Consider the following 23,803-nt stretch of genomic DNA (forward strand, 5'->3'; position numbering starts at 1 on the left):
TGCCCCATTCGGTAACCCACCAAGCGGGAGCAGTTTGGAGGAGGCGAAAAAGTCCCGCATGGAGATAAGGTGGACCTCCGTCGGTCATGTGGCAGCGGGTGGCGGAAAGTGGCAGCAGCTCTGGCAGGCTGTGGCGGCTACCGATCAGCTCTAGAGTTCCATTCTGTAGCCTAAGCCACGTACCTTATGGCGACTCTGCTCATCCCCCATGCCCTCATATTACGAGCACCTCATCCACACCCTCCACGCACCCTCCCCGTACGCGCTCCCGCTGGCCTGTGCCCCCCGCCGCTCCTAGACTACCCTCTCTAAACGCCTGCCTGCCGCAGCCCTCGTATGGACGCGAGGTCCGATCCTTGCTTGTAGCTTCTCATCAAGTGCGCGTGAATCTGTTCCACCCTCTGCGCGTCTGACAGATCCTTTTCGAGAATGACTGTACCCCCATGTTCCCTCTTCCAGGCCTCCAACGCCGCCTTCTCCTTGCGGGTCAGATCGATGTCCGTCTGCCGAGTAGACGTCGGGACTGCGCGTAGGACTTCCTTCCAACTGCTGAGGTCTCCCACGCTCACCTGGTACATGGCGGGATTGAGCGTGTACGAGGCGTCACTGCCGGGGAATCCCTCGTGCAGGATGGCGGTGATGATTCTGTCGGTCGCCTTGTTGCTCTCCGTCTTATCCCGTGACCAAGTGATCGTCTCCGCGCCGTCACGCAGATACGAGAAGGTCGCATCTCCAGTAGGCCATTGCTGGATCTCGGCGAGATGGTTGAGCGTTGTGGACGCTGTGGTGCCGCTGCGCAGAGGAGACAGCGAGCGAGGCGAGACAGGCGCACGGACCTCGGTGGCAAGACGTTTCAGGTGTTTCAGTAGTTAGATTCGCCTCTTGCCTTCATCTCTGATCCCATACTCTAGCTATAGCCAGGTAGCTCTATGCATCGCCCATATCCTCTAGCTCTCGCCCTCGACACTGCACGCCTTCTCGCAGTGCCTCGCGCGCCCGCTACACTTCAGGCATACCGATACCTGGCTCCCTCATCACATTCGCCACCCCCCTTCTCCCCGCTCGACTAGACGCCCAGACCGTCCCTGGAGGCACTCCGTACGAAGCCTACCTCATCTCGACTCTCTCTCCACCCTCCCCACGCTCCACGGCACTACAACGCATACTTTCCGTCTCTGCCAAGGGTTCTCTCTGCCGTGAAAGCGGTTACAGTGTCGGTCGCAGATGGAGGGTACACCGTGTAAGGGGGTCGTGCAAGCGTCTGGTTCAGATAGGTGTATTGATGCTGGCCTTGACGGTACCTCAGTATAATTTTACCTGCGTCGGTACCAGTGGAGGGCGCTGCGGGGGTTTCGACGCCATTGGCTAGAGCATCTTGCTGCGCGATCACCTGAGCCCCAGTCATGGTGTACTGAAGATCCCAGTGTATAGGAACACAGATCGAAGCTTGACACTGTTCCACTGTGGTGATCTTGATCGCCTCATTCAACCTCGCTATGAATATGTCCAGCGATCGTGCCAGCTTCGACCTTTCCTCATCGGTGGATCGGGCTGCTGACTGGATGCGATCCGCGTACAGAGCTTTGCCGAGCTGCTGATGGAGGCTCTGACGACCTTTTGCCTCCGTCCGCACTACCACCACGAAGGTGGCTTTCCTCTCCGGAGTCGCACCGGCCGCTTTGCGGGCATCCTCATATGCCGAACTCCAAGAGCCTTCGAGGAGGAGCCAGTGATTTGGATCAGTGAACCACCTCGCGGTATTCCACTGAACCTTCACGTCTCCTGACGCCTCCATACCGTTTACTATCATCCGCTTCGCCGGACCCTTATCGAAAAAAGGGAGATAGAACGTTTTGGCCCGATCAAACTTCCGCGTCCAGAAGAAGTCTGCTCCCAGCGCGCCCTTTGGGGTGTTGCTGTAGGGCATAATGCCGCCAAAGTCTAGGCTAAAGGACTGGGGTCCATCGTGCGGCGTACTGGCGTATGTATTCTATGTCTCCCAGTTCTTCACTACCTGGCCCCCATCTCCGTAGTCAGTTCCCACTGGCAGGTGTGCCAAGTTGGGTCGTAGCAGGCCCAGAATGTAGGTCATTTGGGTGGGGTCAAAGTGATCTTCAAGGGTGGTTTCGCTGCCTGGCGTTGGGACGTACCACTTGTGCTGGCGCTGATTTTCAAACTTGATGGTCATGATGCGTGCTCGGGAAACAAGGAGTTGGACTGATTTCTAGTACGACTTCGCTTTAAATACCGCCTCTCGGTTCACTTGCATGAGGATGGGCTCCTTGAGGTCCGTATACAGATTGTACATCTCGCCTGGTCCATCAAGGGAATCATTGCCCGGGTCGACTTGGCTGTTCGGGTGGGCTGGTCGGATGATGAGGCGCCTGTGTACGATTCGATCATCCCGCAACTTCTCCTCCACGCTCTGGACAGGAAAGTGCTCTTGGATATATGGGCCAGCCAAGTGAAGGCATCTCATCACCGCGTCTGGTCCCCACAACGCGTCCCAACCATTCTTTTTCCCGCCACTCCGAGTGAACCGGAAGTAGTCCGCGGCTGCTTCGACGGCAGCCTTGAAGGGCGCACGGTGGGCGATGTAGGCGTCCCGGTCTTTCGGATCACCAGTGTAGGGGGTATCGAGGGCTTGTATATTCTGGATAACTTTGCTTTCTGGCACAAAGATAGTCACGTTCAACACGAAAGTCGCGTTCTTTTGGAACTCCACTTGGGATAGCGACACCCTAAGTGACCCTTCGAGGAGCTCCACTCCCTGGAAGGAGAATGAGCGAGTGACGAGGAACCGCTGGCCTGCCCAGCTCAGCCAATTCAGTATCTCCTCTCCTCTCGGGCCAAAACAAGATAGCCCGCCAGCTTCCGCACACCGGTAAAGCCCCACTGATCTCTGTCGTAGCACCGATACGGCAGCATGAACCATCCCAGCAGCAGGTCTCGCTTCGCCAGCAGGGTGTCCCGGGTCTCTTGGAACGGTTTCAACTTGTGGGGGAGGACCTCGCCGGCGGCGTCGGGCGTGATCGCCGCCGCTGGCGGCTTCTCGAATGCCATCAATATGATAGGTCCAGCCGGACATGCGGGCGACTCCCTGATGCTGGTGTCGAGGTACATGGCCATCGCCAATGCCGAAATGTCGATCGCACCAGACATGAGGAGCTCCTTGCAAAAAGCCAGGATTGACGGCACTCTGCCCCATCGCCCACTCGCGTTCCACTCATCCAGCATCACCCTTTTCAGCCACTCCGACGCGACACCCCCATCATGTATCTCGTCAGTCATCCAGTTCTTGGACACAAGGACCTCCACCTCGTCCATGAACCCCAATAGCTGCACAAACTCCTCTCCGGCAAGTGAGGAGCGGAATCGAGGCAACCAGGACTCGATATGCGGCCTAGGAGCTGTGGGTACGCCAAGAGGGTTTTCCGGCTTGTCTTTGTACTCTTCTGCCTCGACCTCTGTGTCTGTACCGGTATCGGCTAGCTTCTTCTTTTTTTCGAAGAGTCTGACCCCGGTCGCAGGGGTCTCCCCCGGGAAGCTGACCGATTCGCGCCGCTGCGACCTCGACCTGGGGGGCCTCAGAATCCCTTTAGGCTTGGGCCTCTCTTCCCTGTCAGTGGCGTAGTCAGTGCCACTATCGGCAGAGTAGTCGCTGGGGTAATGGCTCCCGCCAGTTGAAGGAGTATTGGGGACATTGTCGGTGTCGTAGGCTGGGTCGGACGAGGCAGAAGAGGTACCGGATCTTGACTTTCTTCCCATTCCATCTCGGTCGTTACCTCGCTCAAAGATGATGTAACCGATGATAGCAATCACCAGGAAGATGACGCAGACGGTCGCAGGGGACATGCTTGCCCCAGCTTTGGTCAGGTGAAAGATGCGACCTCCCATTTTGAGTGTGTGTCGACGGGACGTATAGGTGATTAGAGATGCTTGAGCTTGGTGTAAGTTCGATCTGCGCTTCCGGTCTGGTCTTTCACTTCTAGCGCAGATAGGAGACAGACTGGGATTTGCTCGATCTCTATATAGTACGTCCAGCTGAGTGGTCTCTCTCGACTCCTGCATTGTTGAGGGGAATTGCTTTGTCTTGGTCAAAGGTCTTGGTGTACGTATCTGGAGGAGCGCATGCCAAAAGGAGGGCTACGTTTACTCTGTTGTTCCCAAGAAAGGTTGGAGACTAGGGAGACCTGGATGATGTCTCCTTTGATTATGAGGGGGTGTGCTGTTCAACTCTTCACACAGGCAGAAAGACACGTCTACGGCAACGCTGCAGGGGATGCTCATACTGCGGGTGGCAAAAAGCGGGTGGCAAAAACCAAAGAGGCAGATCATCAAGGACGGCCGAGCTAAGTCCGACGACATGCGTCGTTATGTTATGATGAGGGTGGTGACTAGGGTGGTCGAGGGCAGATGGATGTTCACGCCATAAAATGCATAGCTTGAAAGACTGCCCGTCACTCCAGCGAGAAGAACCGTAGGGGACTGCGAAGAGCTCTGCTTTCTTCATCTGATATCTACTCGATCTCCGCTTAGATCAATTCGGCGTGGTATGGGAGCATCGAGAGGACATACCTCGTCACCACGAAAACATGCCAAGATGTCACCTGGAGAGCCGAGTCCGGCTTGGATTCTTCCTTATCTAAATAGGTAGTTGTGTTCAGCGGCACCGTCTCTGCAGGCAAATTCTGGCGAAGGCTACGGACTCTGACTAGAGTGTGAGAAGGGATGTCTGAGTGTATGCAACAATCAAAGAGACCGGTGCATGCTTGGAAGGAAAGACTAATCAAAGTAACCTGGGCTCGAGCCCAAGCTTCCGCATCCGCTCAAAGATGAAAGTGATGGGGGTGACAAACGATATATCAGGCGACGAGAGCAGATCGAAGCCCGTTCCGCCGGTCAAAACACCCACAATCCTCCCCTCCTCGTCCACCACCGATGCACCGCTATCCCCTTTCCGACTGAACCGCCCCTGCTTTCCCTCCTTCTCCAACGCCAGCACTCCTAGCTCCCAGCTCCACTCCTCCCTGACATCCCTGACATCTCCTTCGTCCCACAGATCCCGAGTGACCGACATGAGTGGCATAAGCCTCCCCACAGACACCCCAGTCATCGCTCCACGCATCATCACCTGCGCCACTTTACCATGATCGACTCTCACTTCGCTCCTCAACCCTTTGATGACCACCGCGGGATTGAAGCGGTCGCCGGATCTGGGGAAGTTGAGGCACTGCTCGCGCGTATCGAGGAGGATGAGGTTGGCTGCGGTGGAAGGAACTATGGCCTTGTCATCGAGCTGGATCAGGGCCCAGTCCTCGGTGAAGCCGACTGATTGGGACCGCTCCTCATCAGGCTTGACACCCTTGAGACCGGGGACACTGGCGCGGCGTGGCGGGTGAGCGTACACCGACCCAAATGTCCGGTCCGCTTTGGCGAGCTTCTTGACCTGCCCAAAAAGGGTCTTCATCTCCTTGACCCTCTGTCGAGACGAGTCTCGGTCCCTGACCGCCGTCGCAGCCCGTACCACCCAGGTCTGATCTTCCGGCGCGCCCTCCGCCAAGGCGGCAGTGACCTTCATATCCTCCTCCAGTCCTTTCAACCCCAAGGACTCAGCCTTCAGCTTCGCCTCAATTCCGTCAACGATCTCCTTCATGTGAGTCTGCTCCATGTGCCGAATGCACCTTGCTGGCTTCCCATCTCCTGGCCATTTGTAATCCTCTCGAAATGCCCCAACGGCATGTTGGCACGTCAGGGCAAAAACGCCAGGTACACTCGCGAGCCGGATCAACGCGCCTCCAGCACTAGTGTACCCGGTACCTCTTGGGTTGATATCCACCCCCAAGCCGAACTGCATACGCGCCCGCTCTTCCCCGACTGTCGAGGAGAAGGGTTCAGCTTGAAGGAACGCTGATAGCGGTTCATGGGAGGTGAGGAAGATTTCGACGTGGACGGGATCGGCGCAGCGCTTGACGACTGACGCCTGTACGGCTCTGACGACCTGACTCGCCCAGTCCTCATCCATCTCGACCGACACTCCGATCCAGACGATTGGTACCGCCTTTTTCCTGGCCAGCGCGATGTCTGCGCGAAGACTCCCGCGTGGCCGCAGGATTGACACCAGGTGGAGCACAATGCAAGGCGTTGCATAGTCACGCAGTATGCTCAGCAGTTCCGGGACGATATCGCCATCCCAGCGGTCGTACAAAGTACGCGAGGTCACCGGCAGGTCAAGTATCGCCGGGACAGGGTGTCCTCCTGATACGACTCGTACTGGCAGCGTTTGGGTGCTCGCTTGTAGCAACGGGGAGCTCGATAGACCGTGGTAGTGCAAGTGAAACGGATGCATGTAAACCGGATCTGAAGGAATTGCGGCGTGAAGCATGCTGGGTGTATGAGGATTTTCGGGCAAGGGAGGTAGTGTGCTTGATACGGGATCTCGGCGGATAGTTGAAGGGATGAAGCCAGGCGAGGACGTGACATTCGACCGACTGGATCGGCTCGAAGGAGGGGAGCTGAATGCCGAAGTAGTCGACAGGTTTGCAAAGGAGGGGGCGAGCGCGGATTGGGTAGAGCTTGTGGAAGAGCTCAGAGCGTCGCCGAGCCGCAAGAAGCCCCGCACAGCCGGGACCTCCCTGGCGAACGCGTGAAGACCACCGGGGTACCGGTTGAGCTTGAAGTTGTTCAAGTAGAGGACGTCCGTAATGGTCCGGTTGAGGAAGTCCGAGTCGTGCGAGACGATGATGGAGGTACAGGTGGTGAGGGAGGTAAGGTAGTTGACGACCCAGTCGACGTTGAGCACATCCAAGTGGTTGGTAGGCTCGTCGAGGAGGATAATGTCCGCCTTTGATAAGACGGCTCGCGCGAGTCCGAGTCTCATCTTGTTTTCCGCCGAGAGCGAACCGACCGAGTGGCTCTGCAGGACCACGTTGAGGCCGACCGATTGCAGATTCCGGCGGATCTCCTGCTCGCTAGCTTGGAGACGCTTATCCAAGAGGACGGAGTCGAGGATAGACATGCTCTCGTCCACGTCTTGCTGGACGTAGAATGTACGAACTGCCAGGTTCGACCGGGAGTTGATGAGCTGAGCGTCGCCGAGTGCGCTCAGGAATGCCGATTTGTCGAGACCGTTCCGACCGCAAAGACCGTAGTGATGACCGCGCTTGAGACGGATGTTGGCATTGTAAAGGAGGAGCCTAGTACTGGACGCCAAGTCGAAATGCTCAATGTTGCAGAGGTCCTCTCCCTCCTCCTCATCCGGGTATTTCACGTGTCCTCTTTCCGCCTCGTCCGCTTTTTTCTGGAGAAGCTTGCCCACGGCCAGCAGCGAGTTGACGCCGGGTAAAGCGAGCTCCATGTACGGGACAAGCTCGTCTTGCCAGGTATCCTGGTCAAAGTTGTGGGCGTTGACGAGCGACGCGGCGAGGACACCGGCGTACGCGAGGGCGGGGTTGACCTGCTCGACGATAGCGCCGCCGTTCGTCTTGACAAGAGCGACGAGATTGGTCGTAATGTGAGGACCCTCAGCGATTTTTAGAGGGGGAAGATTGGTACCGTCCGATCCCTCGGGGACACGACCGATACGACGAAGGGTGGCAACAGCACGGTTGCAGATCAAGCAAGCTTCCGGGTCACCCATAGTCTCACCCATCTTGATGAGACGGGGCAAGAGCTGCGGTAGGAAGGGCCGGACGGTGTACTCCGAGTCGACGAGCTTGGACATGTTGTCGGCGATAACGCAAACCTTGCGCTTGACGGCGGCAGAAGGGTGGTCGAGACCGCGGACGAGGAGGGGAGCGATCAGGGACATGGCGGGTGCCGTAACCTCCGAAATGAATGTGGTGGCGGAAAGGAGTGTGATGGTCTTGGGAAGCTCCTCGATGGGGTTGAGGAGGGATTTGATGAGGGCGGGTATGAGTTGTTCTATCTATAAGTCAGCTGAGCTCTGACACCTGAAACGAAAGAGACGATAAGAGGGAGGACAGGTGGGAATGAAGCTAGAGGTTGAAGAGGAAGGGGAGGGAAGAGACTGTGAGGCCGGCACGTTTCTGTCCATGCCGAATACCCCAGGGATCTAATTCCGTATTCTCGCAGGAATGCCGACCATCAGACAATAGACTAGAAAGCGAGATGATAACTCACATCCTTGTTGTCGACAAGCTTGGTTGCACACTCAAGAGTAACCTTGACAGCCTTCCTGACATCCCACTTGGTGTCCCGTACCGCACCGGCAAGAATAGAAATGAGGTCCTGGGTAGCCTGACCGACCTGGTTGGGCGCCGAGGTGATGAGCTGCTGGAGCACTTCGAGACATCCGGTCTTGACCTGCCACTTGCCGGCGGTCTTGACCTGCTCGAGTATAGCAGGGAGGATGACGGCGGTGGCCCAGGGGTTCATGACCTGGACAATGGCCTTGACGGCGGCGATAGCCGCATCCTTGACGGCCTTCTCCTTGTCGGCGAAGGTCTCGAGGAGGATGGAGAAGGGGGCGTTGGCGTCCGACGAGATGATGTACGGCTCGAGGAGCTGGCCGGCGCCCTGCTCGCAGATGGTCGAGATGGCGGCGCAAGCGGCCTCGCGAGTGGCGGGGTTCTTGTTGTCGTTAAGGGCCTGGGTATCAGCTGAATTCAGACTCGATGCTGTCGCCAACATCTTCATCTAGCTCGCAAATCAGGCCCACACCAGCGCAGAGCGGTCGGAATAAAGGAGCAAGAAGTGGAAGAGAGGATAGATGGGGGATGTATGCCCCGATCGGAGCTCACCTGAACGAGAGCCTCGTTGAGCTTGATAGCGCCAAAGAACTCGACACCCTCCTTCTTGGCGAGGGTGGCGACGGTGTTGGCGGCCTCGGCGGAAGCAGCCTTGTCGGCGACAAAGAGAGAAGCAGTGTCGAAAGCACCGGCCTTGGCGGAGACACCGGTAGATTCAGCAGCAGGAGACATTGTAGCTGATCGTCAGCCATGTCCAGATCGACCAACAATGGAATTGAACTTACAGGGCGCGAGATGCCGTTCTTTTTGTGGTTTGCTGAAGGGCTGCCTTTCGCTCCGTGCGATGAGGGCTGTGAGAACAGGTAGGTGGAGGATGTGTAGTCGTCTAGAGTGTATGGGGTCGCTGTGTTGTGGGTATGTAAGAGCTGCATGTGGATAGGAAAGGGGAGTGAGGTGTGATGATGAGATTGAGTGGCTGGGACACGGAGTGCAACGCGAAGTCGTTGCGAGATCCACATTCCTCAGACTAACGGCTGACGTAATCTATCAGGCCACCTTGTTATCTCACCCGCGGCCGCGCCGCGCCCTCGACCATGTTGACAAGTACTTCTCGCATACATCTACCACAGCTTTAAGGCCATTATGTCGACCACTAAGGAAAGAGACAATGCCCAGAAGAGCGGCGAGAAAGAAGAGCCAGTCACTGGTGAGATCCCTGGCGCTGGGAGTTGAGAGATGGCGCTGATCCAGAAGCGAGGAAGGCTATCCAGAATCCTCGCTGTGGCTGATCAAAGCAAGAGTCGTTTTTACTGACACCCTTTGACTTGTCCCTCGATTGCGTGACAATCGAGAGTGTGGCTCTTTCGAGCCATGGTCACTGATACCTCCTTCATGTTGAAACGATCAGATCAGAAGACCTCCACTGTAGGGACGTGACGCAAGATAGGGCAAAGCGGGCCGAGTGGCGGATCTGGGTCCTAAAAACGAGTAGCGAAAGGTCGTGGTGGGGGCACCGAGCACACCGCCTCAGATACGTGACTCTGCACTTTCCCGGCAGAGGTATATCAAGGATCATGGAGCACACCGTTGACCATCTGAGATGTTGAGTGCCCGGAGCTGGGTGGCAAAATAATCAAATCCTATCTAGCTAGGCCTCAAAACGAACGACCCCGGGTGGCGAGTAGCACCATTAACGGCGTCATTCGGTGAAGGGCTGGTCTATTAGAGCTGGTGACAGGTCTTGGCGCTACTCACTACTAATGCATGTAAGGCAAGTATAGAAACCGATTGCGACTCGGCTCACACGATCTCGATTTTCTCCTCCTCGCTCTACTCAGTCTCCCTCCCAAGCACCATGACATGGTGTGGCAGTCTTAGCTTGACATGACATGAGGTTCTTCATGACATGACCTGCATGGAATGAAGTGACACTGAATGCCGAGCCCGAGCCGAGGCTTCGCTGCTCTATGTCTTGAATTGCTGCAAGGAAGCCTCGGCGACGTCACCCGCCCGGCGGAGGAACGACAGCGGTATCGCTTCCGACGGATGATACCGTTCCTCGGACAGGTCTTCTGCGAGAGCAAGCGTGATCTTGCTTGGGTCCACGGACTCCACGTTCCCGGTGAATAGTATCTCGACCGGGCGACCCTGTACGATTGAAGGGCTCCCTGAGTCCACCGGAGGTTTCGAAAGTGCCTGCGGTCGACAGGTGAGCATACACACTCCATTATCCCTAGTAGCACCGGCTGAGACAGCCCTGCGAGGCTGGCTTGGATCCTGTCGCCCAGATCCCAAGCGGCAGCATCCCGGTCCTCCTCGCTTTGGGCGTCTGTCCCGAGAATTCCTCTGAACGATTCTCGAAGCTTCTCCAGCTCACCCTGGATGGACGCCTTCAGTTCCTCACTCCTTGAATCCCAATCGCCGACGTTGAGAGGTCATAAGGCGACGTCGGACTCGATCAAAATCTGGAGTATGGCGAAAACCTGGGTACTGTGGTAGCCGTACTCCTTGCGGAGGAGCTGAGCCGCCACGCGATCGGCCTGAGTAGCGTCAATGTTGCGCTCCGTAGATGAGGCCGACATCGGCCGACATCGGATGACTGTTGCGTGCGGTGTGATCGCTGACGTGGTGTGAATAGTGCTGAGAAGATATCAGCAAGAAATGGATAAGGGATCCCAATATCAGCTTCTATATATCTTTGCCCACAGGAGTCACGATGGCAAGGCAGATCTGACGCAGCAGGGCGATCGAAGCAATGAACCGCTATCTTCAGATACGCTTCGCTTCCTCGATCCTCTATCATCTGTCTTTCCTTGATCAAAGCGCGTCAGTCGTACGCGGGAGCCGAACAAGACGCGCAGCAGCTGCTGCTGCTTGGGGGAGCTGAGGGGGCCGGGTCAGAAAGGAGTTCCCCATTGGAACGCGTCTGGTATTCGATGGATCTGATCAGTCCCTTCCTGTGGAGCTTATCAGAGGATATCTGTAGTGGGGCAGATAATGCCGAGATGGCGAGTGGGGGAAAGGGGTCTTGGCGAAGGAAGCACCATGCACGAACGCGTCAGGTATGCGATGTTATCAGTAGGCTTATCGGTCGAGATCTGCGGTGGGGTAAAATCCGGCAACAAGGCGAGTGGGGAACAGGAGATCTGGTCGAAAGGGATCACGCGCTCGAACGCGTCAGGTCTCCCTGTACTTCTCTCACGAGTCAGGGGGTCAGTCGCATCCGTCAGGTAAGGAGTATAGCACACCACGCTGCGCCCTGCTGTATCGCCTACTCGGAAGGGCTCAATCTATACCCTCGATCCTCACCCAAAAGTCCTAACCACCCCACACCCCTCACAGCTCCACCTATCCCAACTGACCGGCCCCTCCCCACACACCCCGCAGAACCATCCCTCATCCACCCCTATCCCCGCTGCTGCCCCCATCATCGGGCCTATCCCACCCTTATTCACGGGCGGCGCTGGTTTGGGGACCGTCTTTACGTGTGGTGGCCGTTCGGTCGCACAGGCGTCGCAGGAGAGATGATGTAGGGGGTTGAGGAGGGTGCAGGTGGGGCAGGACCACTCGGTCGGTTGCTCATGGGCTGGTAGAGGGGGTTGTCGGATGGGTTTGGATGGGCCAGGTATCGATGAGGACGGGGGTTGTTTGCGAGATGTGGGAGGCTTGGAGGTGGAAGCGGAGGTGGATGACGAGCTGCTAGCGATGGTGCCGGAGCGGTGAGTGGGACGTATTGGACCGATGGACGATGGGGTCGATGTGGATGTGGATATGGGTGTGAACGGTCCTGCCTTGGCCGAAGCACCGATCGCTGGTTTGGGCGATACCGCTGCCATTTCGAGCTGGACCGCCGCGTCTCCCGATTGAGCGAGCTCAACGGTCGAAAGCTTGACGTCCGATCCCGCCCCCGCCTCCGCCCCCGCCTCAAGCCCAACATCATCCCCATCCTCCCCCGTCAGATCAATAGCGTCAATCCCCACACTCTCCTCAGCCGCCTTCCGCACTTCCTCCTCCACAGCCTTCGATCCTTCCGCCGAACACGCCTTATCGTCCCGTATTCTCCGTTCCGCAGCCTAGTCCATGAGCTTGGTCCAGGGTCCTACCAAGAAGACAGCTCACCTCGGCCAGAACCTCCCGTACACTTCGTCCGGCTGTACCTCTCCCACCCAACACACCTCCCTTCCCGATCTTCCGCTGCGCCGCCAGTCGCCGCTCTGCCGCTTGGAGACCGGTGAGTCGGCCGGCGTACTCGTCTCGCTTGATCCCGGAGAGGTTGTTGCCGCTTGAATGGAAGCCTTCGCCTATAGCATCAGCTTCGGACACAAAGAACGGAGTCATGCGCATAGCTGATATCGCGATGGTGGCGGTGGAGACATACCTGAGAAGCCTTTGCGCTTGAGATCATAATACTCTTCCTCGAGCTCCCCGAGTAGCTTATAGAATTTGGCATCATGCGGTCCAAACTCATTATGAGTCAACTTGAAGGATCAGCTTCTTTACGACGGTATTGGAAGGCCGAAATCTGGTATATTGGGATAAGCTCACCTCATGCAGCATTACCAAGACAAGCTGATCATACTCGTAGAAATCCCCCTCGGAGCCTGGTGGGCGAAGCCGGAGGTTGATCCGCTGGCCTCGGTTCATGTTGTTTCCAAGGAGTGATGGATCTGACGGTAGGAACTAAGTCTATCAGCTATGTACCCTTTCAGTAAATCAGGAGAAAGGATAAGAATGTTAGCTGACCTCTGCCAGGGTTCCCACGGTCCAGCTGCGCTTGGTCATGATCGGCTTGACCTGACTTGCGATCTTCTCCAGAAGTGGCCTGGACTCATCAGCTTCTCCCTGGATATTGGTGCTTCTTCCAGGTGGGAAGAGCTGACCTAGCTTGGTCAGATTTTGGCCGCTTGGGCAGGTGCTCAAATCGCCCGATGAGCGACATGATGGGGGTTGGGCGATGTGATGGCGGCGGTGTGATCGATGCTGGGCTCCCTCTCGAGACCGATTTCCACTCTTCCTCAGGCAGATATTGAGCTCTCTCCTCTCTCTGTCTGAGCAGGACCTGAGTATGTGTTTAGTAGTCGGTGATATAGGCAACCTGAACGCTGAGCAAGCTTCTTTGCTGTGTTGGGTGGTGCGCCCAAGTGGAGGCGAGTGGAGTTCCCTCCAGATCTCCGAATCCAGGCACGGTTTCTTCCGAGTCATCACCGAGATCGATCTCACCAGACTTTTTGTAGTCACACCTATCACCTATAGCCTATACAGCAACCATGGCACCCTTCATCCCCCTCATCGACCCTTCCTCGCCCCCGCTCATCGCTTCTTTGGCGGTCTTGGGCCCGCTGCTCATTCCCTCGGGACTTCTCCGAGCGGTCCTTTCAACTTTACCGGCGGGGAAGAGCTACTACGTCCTAGTTGAGGAGGGAGAGGATATCATCTCCATCCTTGATGCTGGAGCGTCGCGGGTGATTGTATCCGCTGCTCAGGCGGAAGAGGTCAGGAGCAGCGTATCAGGTGACCGACTGATTGTCCGCTCGGACGGAGGTGGGGATGCCAAGGGATACGCTGGGCTCTTCTATTCTGGCGCTACACCGCCAGAGAAGATCTCTGGGGACTTGGAGATCCTCTACCAATCTACCTCTACTTCTCCTTCGGACATCCTCGAGATGACCAAATCTCGACCGGACCTCACACCCGTGGTGCCCTCTACCCTCCTCACCTCCTCGTCAACCACCACCTCCCACCTGTCCATCTCGGACCTCCTCCTCGCCCGTCTGGTCTCGGACCGCCCAGACGGTCTCTTCCCCACCGTCGTCACTTCCGCAACGAACCACCGGTCCCTCGGCCTCGTCTACTCGTCGGCGGAGTCTATCGCCGAGACCATCAAAACCGGACGCGGGGTGTATCAATCCCGGAAACACGGTCTCTGGCGGAAAGGCGAGACGTCTGGCGCTACCCAAGAAATCGTCTCGATCCGGGCGGACTGCGATACCGACGCTCTCCTGTACGAAGTCATCCAGCACGGTTCGGGCTTCTGCCACCTCCCGCAACCTACCTGCTTTGGCGAGCTATCGGGGCTGGCCAAGCTCGAGTCGACCTTGACGTCGCGTATGGCCCAGGCGCCCGAGGGGAGCTATACCAAGCGTCTCTTTACGGACGAGAAGCTCCTCCGTGCCAAGGTGCTGGAAGAGGCGCAGGAGCTGTGCGATGCGGAATCCAAAGAAGAAGTGGCGTTTGAGATGGCGGATCTGGTGTATTTTGCGCTGGCGCGGTGTGTGTCCAAGGGCGTGAGCATGGCGGATGTGGAGAGGGCACTGGACGCCAAGAGTCTCAAAGTGAGCAGGAGGCAGGGGGACGCCAAGTCCGCTTTCGAGGCCAAGGTCAACGGCACAGGTGGTGCTGTACCTACCACCGTCAAGGAGGTGACCAACCCCATCACCCACTCTACCGAGACGGTCACTCCCTCTTCGAAACCTACGGAACCCGTCCCTTCTTCCTTCCCAACTGCCACTCCATCCTCGGAACCACCTATCAAGATGCGCTCCGTCACTCTCTCCAACCTTTCTACTGCCGAAACCAAGGCACTCCTCCTCCGTCCCGTCCTCAACTCGCTATCTATGATCGACAAGGTCAAGCCCATCGTCGCTCGTGTCCGGACAGAAGGCGACGCGGGTCTCAAAGCCATGACGAAGCAATTCGACAAGGCTGATCTCACATCCAACATCCTCCTCCCTCCGTTCGCCACACCCTCGGCGGACGTCCTCTCCCCAAACGTCCGGGAAGCCATTGATGCGGCATACGAGAATGTACGCAAGTTCCACGCGGCGCAAGTGGACGGCAAAGTCCTCGAGGTGGAGACGATGCCGGGTATCGTCTGCTCGCGGTTCGCTCGCCCTATTGCCCGCGTCGGGATCTACGTTCCCGGAGGAACGGCCGTTCTTCCTTCCACGGCGATCATGCTGGGTGTCCCGGCGCAAGTCGCGGGGTGCAAGGAAATTGTCCTGGCCACTCCGCCGAGGCCGGATGGGTCCATCTCGCCTGAAGTGCTGTATGTGGCAAAGTTGGCGGGCGTGACGTGTATCCTGAAGGCGGGTGGGGCGCAGGCGGTGGCGGCGATGGCGTACGGGACGGACGAGGTGCCCAAGGTGGACAAGATCTTTGGGCCGGGGAATCAGTGGGTCACAGCGGCAAAGATGTTGGTGCAGAACGATACGGATGCGTTGGTGGGGATTGATATGCCCGCTGGACCGAGTGAAGTTTTGGTCAGTCTGCACTCCTGCCCCTCTCTACTCGATGTCATATTATATGGGTCCCAGCTGATCCCCCAGGTCATTGCAGACAAGTCCGCCAACCCCGTCTTTGTCGCCTCCGACCTCCTCTCACAAGCCGAACACGGAACAGACTCCCAGGTCGTTCTCGTCGCTATCGACCTCTCCGATTCTCTCCTGCGCGAAATCGAACTCCAGATCGACGAGCAAGCGCGCGCGCTCCCACGCGTGGCGATCGCCAAAGAGGCCATCAAGAAGTCTATTATAGTCAAGGTGGGGACGCTGCAAGAGGGGATGGCGTTCAGTAATGAGTATGCGCCGGAGCATCTCATTTTGCACTTGGAGGATAGTAAAGGGGCGGTGGGGCAGGTGGAGAATGCTGGGAGTGTATTTGTGGGGGCTTTCTCGCCTGAATCGTGAGTTAATTGCAACTTTTGGCCCGACACTCTCTCATTTCTCTTTTGGCTTGTGTGTTGGGTGCTCGATATCGGACTCCAGCTGAGATACAGATGTGGCGACTACGCTTCAGGCACCAACCACACCCTGCCCACAAACGGCTTCGCCCGTCAATTCTCAGGCGTCAACACCCTGTCGTTCCAAAAGCACATTACGAGCCAGGAATTGACGAAGGAAGGACTGAAGAGGCTGGGACCGGTGGTTATTACGCTGGCTGAACGGGAGGGGTTGGAGGCGCACGCGAATGCGGTGAGGGTGAGGTTGGCTGCTATGGATCGGGAATAGGGAATAGATGGATGGATGGATGGATGGACGGGGCGGGTCTGGAGACTGGTTTGGGAAGGGTGACGAGGGGGAAGGCAGGCTAGGGGAGAATGGGAATTAGTAGATCTGATCTTAGATGCATGTCTCGGAGCTCCTTGACAGTTATAAGACTAAGAGCTATTTGTGCGACAGGGAGACTTGGAGGGAATCAGAGAGGTACAGAAGGTGATGCACCGAGAGCAGGGGTGGGGAAACAACTTTTGGGTGGGGAAGGACCGGCTATCAACAAACCCGGTAATGTCGGACACCATGTGCAGCTTCGTCTCCTTCTTCCTGTATCTTCGTGTTCATCTTTTACTTGATTTCTCCCCTCGTGCATCTCACTCGACCACGACTACGTACTACCAACATGCAAGTCCAGAACTTATTCGACGTCAAGGGCAAGGTCGTCCTCGTGACCGGCGGCGGACGAGGTGTTGGAGAGATGGTATGTCCTCTCTTCCGTTTACTTTTCCTATTCCTCTAAATCCTCGCCCTGCTGTTCCTCTCTCAAGACCTGATTGGATCCGCGCCCTATACTGATCCCTAGATCGCAGCTGGCTACGTCGCCAACGGCGCCAAAGTCTACATCTCGTCCCGCGATGCCAAAGCGTGCGAAGCGACCGCTGCGGGCCTGACCAAGTCGGGTCCGGGAGAGTGTATCGCCATCCCTGGCGATCTGGCCAAGTTTGATGAGTGCGTCAAGCTGGTCAAGGAGATTGAAAAACGGGAGAAGGTGTTGCATGTGCTTGTAAGCCGGATGCGAAATTTGGTTGGGGGAAAGAACAGTGCTGATCTTGTAGGTCAACAACTCTGGAGCGACATGGGGCGAACCTCTCGCCAACTATCCAGACCAGGCATGGTCCAAGCTCCTCACCCTCAACGTTCAGCGAGTGTTCACGTTGACGCAAAAGCTGTTGCCGCTCTTGCAGGCGGGGGCGAAGCAGGATGGTGTTGGGCGGATCATCAATGTGAGTCGAAGCTTCCGATGTGAGGGGTGTCCTGAATGGGGGAAGGGTGCGGAAAATCCGGCGGGCGAGGACAAGAAGAGAGTAATGAGCAATACACGGATACAAACGAGCTCTGGCTGACGGATAGATTGGATCGATCAATGGGGAAGCTGTCCCGGGGTTGGAGACTTATGCGTACTCTGCCTCCAAGGCCGCTCTGCACCAGTATGTCGGCTTTTTTACTCAGCTGTGCCCCACAATCTACACATCTCACGACGCTATGAGCCAATACCCACCTCTACCTCTTCCACTTTAGCCTGTCCCTGTCAGCCCGCACTCCTATCCCACTTTGGCTCTAGCCACTTCCCTCTTCTTACCCTCTACTTCGTCGGCAAAAGTATACCCCTCCTACCCCGCTCACTCGTCTCTCTAACCCGCTACCTCGTCCTCGGCTATCATCCTTCACCACCAATACTCCGCTAATGCTCAGACTCTCCAAGCACCTAGCCTCCCAGCTCGGCCCCTCCATAACAGTCAACACCCTCGCCCTTGGCCCCTTCCGCTCCAAAATGATGGCTGCGACCCTCCAGTCCCACGAGGCCGATATCGCCGGTGCGCTCCCCATGCAGACCATAGGCAGTCCCGAGGATGTCGCGGCGGCCTGTCTGTGGTTGTCCGGGAAGGGGGGCAAGTGGGTGACGGGGACTGTCGTCCCGATCGACGGAGGGAGTTTGGTGGCCAGTAAGGGGAAGTTGTAGACAGATGCGGAGAAGAAGAGGAGAGAGTTGTGATCTGCTTGTTTGTATGTATGCGATGTGGAAGGTTCGACACTTCTCTGAGCCATTACTGATACATCTCATCTATTACCCAGATCAGTTTAACATGATGCCAAAGTCCGTAATCGTTCAGCTAGAACGCAAACAACGCTCCCTTCTTCCGTCCGAACGAATAGATCAACATCCCCGAAGCGAAGAGCCCCACCTATCCCATCAGCTCTTACCCCCCAAAGCTACACCTGTCTCGAAATCAACACTTACAGTGATGCCGATCGACACCTGGATCATTCTCGCCCCGATCAGAAGCCCCGCTGAGAATGCGTCAGACTGATGTCTGTCTCGAGCGTTGGCGGCGAGACCGCCAGCAGCTGATATACCGGACTAGTACGTCAGCTCTTGCTTTCTGCCAGGGAGGTGTAACAGTCGACTGACCGGAACGAGGAAGAGAATCCCAGGCACCATGGATGTGAACGCCGTGCCCTTGAATATCCTCGAATACACATTCCCCATTATTCTACATGGTCAGCTCTGCACCCGACCGCACACCCTCCGAGTACAGCAGTACTGACCCAATAACGAAAGCCCCACAGGCCGAAACCACGTCGTCCCGATTAAAGATCCACCTCCCAGCGGCATTACACACCCCAAACCCGACCGAGCTTATTAATACCATCACTGGCAGCTCCTTACTTCGGAGGGGCTGATACAGCCACAAGCCAGTGAGGAAGGAATAAAGAGGGACGAGACCGATGAGGTAGATCTCTGGCATGGCTTGTCGCCACCATGGCCAGTCGGCGTTCCGGGGACAGGTGAGGGAGGTGAAGGCGTCGGCAGAGAGGATTTGGGTAGAAGTGGCGTTGATAAAGGTGAAGGTGCCGTTCCATGCGATATCAGGGATTACGGCGTCGGGAAGGCCAGGGAGAAGGGAAGGAGGGGAAGAGGGAAAGGAGGCGAATGTACCGGAGATGGTTTCGGCGCCAAAGGTCAGAATGGCTTCGGCAGCGCGTCGGGCTGGGGGATCGACAATGTAGAAGAGGTCGGAACCGATGGTAATGCCGAAGCCCTGTAGGTTAGCGTGTAGCCAAGCAGGCCAGAATGGCTACTGGACTTACGAGGAATAACGAGTAGATGATGGCGTAGACCATCCGAACACTCCCCGAGACGAGATTCTTGCTCGCTAATTCGAGGGAGCCACATACTACAGCCGTCAGCTTGAACCTACTCGATGTGAGAGCTCTCGGAACTCACGAATGGCATATCCCGGTAGGATCAGGCAGACCCCAGCAGACGCCGTGGCTCCATAGCAGAAGATACCGGTCACGCTCAGCCCGCGGGCGACGAATGAAATGACCGTCGCTGTGGTAATCCTGCCATATTAGCTCATACCCCTATAGGAGGAGATCCACTCACTCAAAAACGTTTGAATACATGTCTGCCCCGCCCGCTACTCCCGACAGCACATCCATGATCATCCCCAACGCCCCTGACGCTATCGCATCCAACACGCTCCCACCGAAGAACATGGGCGCAATCAACCCACAGCTCAGAAAAGCCAATATCATCCTCTCCCACCTCTTCCATACTCTGGGACTATGCAGTATCTCGTGCAACTCCCGCGTCCCCTCCTCTGGCCCCATCTCGTCATGTACCACCGCGCGATAGATGCGATGTACCTGGTGCAGCTTTCCAAGGTCGAGGTTGGCGCCGGACTTGATAAAGTGGGTTTCGGACGTTCGGGTGTCGGGGTCGCCGAAAGAGGCGATGACGAGGGAGGGGAGGTGAATGAATTGCGCGTCGATAGAGAGGATGAGGGCAGTGGCTGCGAGCTGGGACTCGATACGGTGGGAGGGGGCGCCGAATGCCATGAGAGCTTTGGCGAGCTTGAGGATGAAGGACTGGCGGATGAGCAGATCTGGGGATCAGCGTTGTCTCATGCTCGAGGTCGAAGTGGACATACCGGATACATGCTGTTGTATCTCCAACCTCCGAATCTCTTCCTCCGGAACCGCTTCACCACCCTTTGCAAACATCTTCATGAAAGGCATGTTGGCGCCTGGAGCATGCCGCCGAGGAACGACGCCGGTGACTCTTGGATCTTCGCTATCCAGTTCGCCGTCGTCGTCGTCCCGGCCAAAGATACTATCTGACCGCGTGATGCCGAGTGATTTGAGTGTAGGCAGTGCCCGGGGAGGAGGAGCTGGCGCCGGAGTAGCTGGCGTGGCGGTTGCAGCCAACCCAGCTGCTGGTGGAAAGCCCGGTGGCGGTAGAGCCGACAGCTTCAGCAACTGGGAGAAGATCCCACCTTGCAGCTTGTACGCTTCTGCCATATCTTCCCCCTCACCGCCTCGGCTCCGAGTAGGCTGCCGCCCTCCCTCTTCCATCTCCACTGTTGCCCGCCAGTCCGCGTCGTGCGAACGCGGATAAGAGTCTTTTCTCGGTCGACCGCGGTATGACGTCCGCCGGGGCTGTGGGGGATCATACAACGCCTGATCGCCGAGGTACGCCTTCTCATTTTCCGACTCGTTCATTTGACGCCATCCCGCCGAGCCTCGCAGAGGTTGGCCATCACAGGCCTCGCCGCTGTTCCCGTTGGCCTCGGAGAAGACATTCGCCGCCGAGGTCCGTCGACGAGCGGAGGAGCTGACGGCGCGAACGGAGGACCGTAAGACATCCATCAGACCCTGTCGGGCTCCCGGGTGCCGAGGACCGGCTTGTTCACCTCCAGCATAGATGGCGAAGTGTACTGCCGGTTGCGGGCCAGACGACTGAGATAGGGGATGTGGCTGGGGATGTGATGACCGCCGAGCCGTTTGGCCGGGGGAGAGAGACAGAGACCGTTCCGGACGGGCGTATAGCCGTCTCCGAGCTGGCGAGCCATCCTCATCGTCTGAGTCGCCGCGGTCCGAGCCCGATACCGAGTAAGATAGACGACCAGAATTCGCGATGGACGACCGACGAGAGTCGAAGCTGCTTCGGTCCGAGCCATCCGTTGAGCATTCGGGCGAGAGGGGACGACGTGTTTGCGCTGTGGGAGATCCCGGGCGACGGGTTCGAGGAGGGTCGGGCATGACCAGTCAGGTGATTGAAATTGGTGGATAGTAAAATAAGAATACAGATGTATGGGCGTAGGGAAAGAAAAAAAGGTAAGGCATGTTGTCAGTCATTGATATCCTTGTTGATGCGCGACTTTGGGGTGGTGTTCGAGTCTGCGACAGTCAGCCACCCCCTAGCGGGAATCTTTGGGACTAACCTTTCACGACCAGCTCGTACGCGCAGTCTTGGACTTTGACCTCATCAGTGAGGGAATTAGCTCGGCCTGCGTAAGCGGTATCTCCATAGCACTCAGTACAACTCGTCGCCATGCATCTATACTGACCGACTACGCCCCCTTGACATTGTATTTCAACTTTTCCAGTCTCGCCAATCTCAGCTCCGCCTCTTTCTCGCTCCTCCGCTGCATCCATACTCCGCCTGCAACGATCGCAGGAAGAGACCATCTGAATGCCGCCGCAAGAGTAAGCTCGCTGATGGAGTACATGTGGATGAGAGCGGTAAGGGCGAGAGCGACCTGGATTCGGAAGACGTAGGGGTAGAATGGCGCTGAGGAGCCGAGGTAGGGGATCTTGCCGGGGGTGATGGCGAGAGGAAGGAGGAGGAATTGCGCTATTGCGAGGTAGTTTCGAAGTTCGGGATTCATTATGGATGTAGAGGCTTGAAGGCCGGTCCTGCAAGTCAGTTGCTGGGCACCGTGGGAGCTTAAGTACACGATTCCACTTTCCCGACGCGGCGCACACAGGTGGGGAGTAGATGAGAGTGAGCCACATGGAAAAGATGGGGATCCCGGGAGGACAGAGAAAGAGACCCGACTGCGGGGCCCAGAAGACTAGGTAGATGGGACTCACAGCAAAAGATTGGTGATCACGCCCACATCGAGCGTCGTCTGGGCCTGCTCATTCGAGTTGGTATTCTCTCGTCGGAGTGCTTTAATCTCCGCCTCCTGCTCTGCCATAGTTAGTGCTGTCATCTAGATGTCTTCTACGACAGGTAGTTTGAGACGCACCCTGTGAGTCCTGAATTATGGCTGCGGAGTCAGCTCTTTACATCAGGCGCCAGCACTGTAAAGCTTACCTGTGACCGGTTCCTCCTTCTCCACACTCTTCTTAGCGCTAGCTCTTTGCTTAGTGGTTGACATGATGGCCTTGAAGCAGTCGTAGATGTATGCTAGCAGTAATTGACAACATGCAAGCGCCGGCGCGGCCGGGTGAGATAAGGTGGCCTGGTCGATTACGTCAGCTTTTCATCCTGAGGAATGTGGATCTCGCAACGACTTCGCGTTGGACGATGACCAGTCGTTACTCTGTACACTACCTTTGCTATATCTACGCCTTCATCACCTCCTATACCCTCATCTTATCAAGCAGCGACACATCCAGAGACGGATAGCCCGACGAAAAGAGACAGCAATCATGTCCAGGTCATACGATCGCGCTTTGACGGTATTCTCGCCTGATGGACATGTAAATCATCTTCCTGCCCTCATTCCCCTTGTGAGCGCCAGCTGATCGTACAGTTGTTCCAGGTTGAGTATGCTTTAGAGGCTGTCAAGAGGGGAACATGTGCTGTAAGTTTGCCGCCCTTATGTGTGATGCGCTCGCTCGACAGGGAAAGGATGCTAATTGCCCAGGTCGGAGTACGAGGCAATTCAGTCGTCGTCCTCGGTGTCGAAAAGAAATCCGCCCTCCAGCTGCAAGATCCACGAACAGTCCGTAAAGTCGCCATGCTCGATGATCACGTCTGTATCGCTTTTGCCGGTGAGCTACTGTCATCATTTATTTGTCAAGTCCAGAGCTCATCCCGCAGGCTTGACGGCGGACGGACGTATATTGATCGACAAGGCGAGGGTGGAGTGCCAGTCTCACCGCCTGACGGTGGAGGACCCGGTCAGCATCGAGTATATCACCAAGCACATTGCGGGGATCCAGCAGGTATGTTCAGCCAGACCAGAATACTGTATTCATCATTCTATAGGCAGCGGAAGGATAAGAGCTGATGCCTGCAGAAATACACCCAGTCGGGTGGTGTGCGGCCTTTTGGTATCTCGACCCTCATTGTTGGATTCGACCCGAACGACAAAATCCCGAGGCTGTATATGACTGAGCCGAGCGGGATTTACTCTGCATGGAAGGTGAGTTGAGCCTTTGCACTCAGGCACGTCGAGTATCTGGACATGGCGGTAGAGAGGTTCTGGATGTGTGATGGAGGTCATCATGGAGAAGGCGAACAGCATCATGAGAATATCGCTGACGTCCAGGCATGCGCAGTCGGTCGATCCTCCAAAACCGTCCGCGAATTCCTCGAGAAGAATTACCCCGAGGACCTCTCCCGGGACGACACCATCAAGCTTACCATCAAGTCGCTGCTTGAAGTTGTGCAAACCGGAGCGAAGAATATTGAGATTAGCGTGATGGAGAGGTATGGTGTTGTCACTGTAAGTTTGTTCTCGGCTCCACACCACTCTTTTCGACTGTTGTCGCTAGGGCAAGAAGCTGATCTCTCAGGCACTGGAACAATCCGAAATCGAAAAGATAGTCGCCCAGATCGAATCGGAGAAGGAAGCCGATGCGGAGAAGAAGCGACAGCGTGTGGCCCAGACCCAGGCGGGGCAGGCGAGCATGGCGATGGGCTCGGCGTTGCCTCCTTCGGCGGCTGCGGGCAACGAGACTGAGACTCCGGCATCGGGTGGGGAGGCGGCGGGGACAGCTGCGGGCACGGCGGGGGATGCGACGGGGAGTGGGATCCAGTAGGTTGTCAAGCGTAGAAGGCAGTATGCAAAGATGAGCAAC

At 56.8% G+C, this 23,803-nt stretch overlaps 9 protein-coding genes across 9 annotated transcripts; 3 read left to right on the forward strand and 6 right to left on the reverse strand.

The window, feature by feature from the left end:
* Positions 1-308: 308 nt before the first annotated feature.
* On the reverse strand, positions 309-1,927 carry MKK02DRAFT_41454 (uncharacterized protein; the record flags this gene model as incomplete). The annotated part of the gene is made up of 2 exons (XM_053091569.1): positions 309-792; positions 1,167-1,927. 2 exons carry the CDS (start codon positions 1,925-1,927, stop codon positions 309-311), a joined length of 1,245 nt encoding a protein of 414 aa, XP_052941601.1.
* A 297-nt stretch (positions 1,928-2,224) lies between these two features.
* On the reverse strand, positions 2,225-3,855 carry MKK02DRAFT_41455 (uncharacterized protein; the record flags this gene model as incomplete). The annotated part of the gene is made up of 2 exons (XM_053091570.1): positions 2,225-2,808; positions 2,883-3,855. 2 exons carry the CDS (start codon positions 3,853-3,855, stop codon positions 2,225-2,227), a joined length of 1,557 nt encoding a protein of 518 aa, XP_052941602.1.
* A 2,746-nt stretch (positions 3,856-6,601) lies between these two features.
* On the reverse strand, positions 6,602-8,942 carry MKK02DRAFT_9620 (armadillo-type protein; the record flags this gene model as incomplete). Its single annotated transcript, XM_053093713.1, has 3 exons — positions 6,602-7,927; positions 8,143-8,610; positions 8,763-8,942. Coding segments are annotated over 3 exons (1,974 nt in total), but the record flags the coding sequence as incomplete, so codon positions are not given.
* Positions 8,943-11,515: 2,573 nt separating this feature from the next.
* Positions 11,516-13,149, reverse strand: MKK02DRAFT_21316 (WLM domain-containing protein; the record flags this gene model as incomplete). The annotated part of the gene is made up of 8 exons (XM_053086398.1): positions 11,516-11,605; positions 11,687-12,001; positions 12,146-12,283; positions 12,330-12,511; positions 12,589-12,688; positions 12,756-12,890; positions 12,954-13,032; positions 13,091-13,149. The coding sequence occupies 8 exons, from the start codon at positions 13,147-13,149 to the stop codon at positions 11,516-11,518; spliced, it is 1,098 nt and encodes a 365-aa protein (XP_052941604.1).
* A 328-nt stretch (positions 13,150-13,477) lies between these two features.
* MKK02DRAFT_21307 (histidinol dehydrogenase) lies at positions 13,478-16,216 on the forward strand (the record flags this gene model as incomplete). The annotated part of the gene is made up of 4 exons (XM_053086395.1): positions 13,478-14,587; positions 14,660-15,469; positions 15,536-15,891; positions 15,985-16,216. 4 exons carry the CDS (start codon positions 13,478-13,480, stop codon positions 16,214-16,216), a joined length of 2,508 nt encoding a protein of 835 aa, XP_052941605.1.
* Positions 16,217-16,604: 388 nt separating this feature from the next.
* Positions 16,605-17,942, forward strand: MKK02DRAFT_21094 (uncharacterized protein; the record flags this gene model as incomplete). The annotated part of the gene is made up of 5 exons (XM_053086362.1): positions 16,605-16,682; positions 16,785-16,985; positions 17,038-17,205; positions 17,333-17,409; positions 17,675-17,942. The coding sequence occupies 5 exons, from the start codon at positions 16,605-16,607 to the stop codon at positions 17,940-17,942; spliced, it is 792 nt and encodes a 263-aa protein (XP_052941606.1).
* A 151-nt stretch (positions 17,943-18,093) lies between these two features.
* On the reverse strand, positions 18,094-19,825 carry MKK02DRAFT_21378 (uncharacterized protein; the record flags this gene model as incomplete). The annotated part of the gene is made up of 8 exons (XM_053086407.1): positions 18,094-18,165; positions 18,222-18,341; positions 18,393-18,474; positions 18,530-18,722; positions 18,921-19,023; positions 19,073-19,158; positions 19,209-19,327; positions 19,371-19,825. The coding sequence occupies 8 exons, from the start codon at positions 19,823-19,825 to the stop codon at positions 18,094-18,096; spliced, it is 1,230 nt and encodes a 409-aa protein (XP_052941607.1).
* Positions 19,826-21,339: 1,514 nt separating this feature from the next.
* On the reverse strand, positions 21,340-22,152 carry MKK02DRAFT_41461 (uncharacterized protein; the record flags this gene model as incomplete). Its single annotated transcript, XM_053091571.1, has 4 exons — positions 21,340-21,685; positions 21,863-21,962; positions 22,021-22,041; positions 22,089-22,152. 4 exons carry the CDS (start codon positions 22,150-22,152, stop codon positions 21,340-21,342), a joined length of 531 nt encoding a protein of 176 aa, XP_052941608.1.
* Positions 22,153-22,426: 274 nt separating this feature from the next.
* MKK02DRAFT_21427 (nucleophile aminohydrolase) lies at positions 22,427-23,764 on the forward strand (the record flags this gene model as incomplete). The annotated part of the gene is made up of 7 exons (XM_053086415.1): positions 22,427-22,477; positions 22,531-22,581; positions 22,645-22,771; positions 22,821-22,945; positions 23,020-23,145; positions 23,272-23,448; positions 23,519-23,764. 7 exons carry the CDS (start codon positions 22,427-22,429, stop codon positions 23,762-23,764), a joined length of 903 nt encoding a protein of 300 aa, XP_052941609.1.
* Between the last annotated feature and the right edge of the window lie 39 nt (positions 23,765-23,803).

The sequence above is a fragment of the Dioszegia hungarica genome (assembly GCF_025882075.1).
Source record: "Dioszegia hungarica strain PDD-24b-2 chromosome Unknown MKK02contig_32, whole genome shotgun sequence".
NCBI classification, from domain to species: Eukaryota; Fungi; Basidiomycota; class Tremellomycetes; order Tremellales; family Bulleribasidiaceae; genus Dioszegia; species Dioszegia hungarica.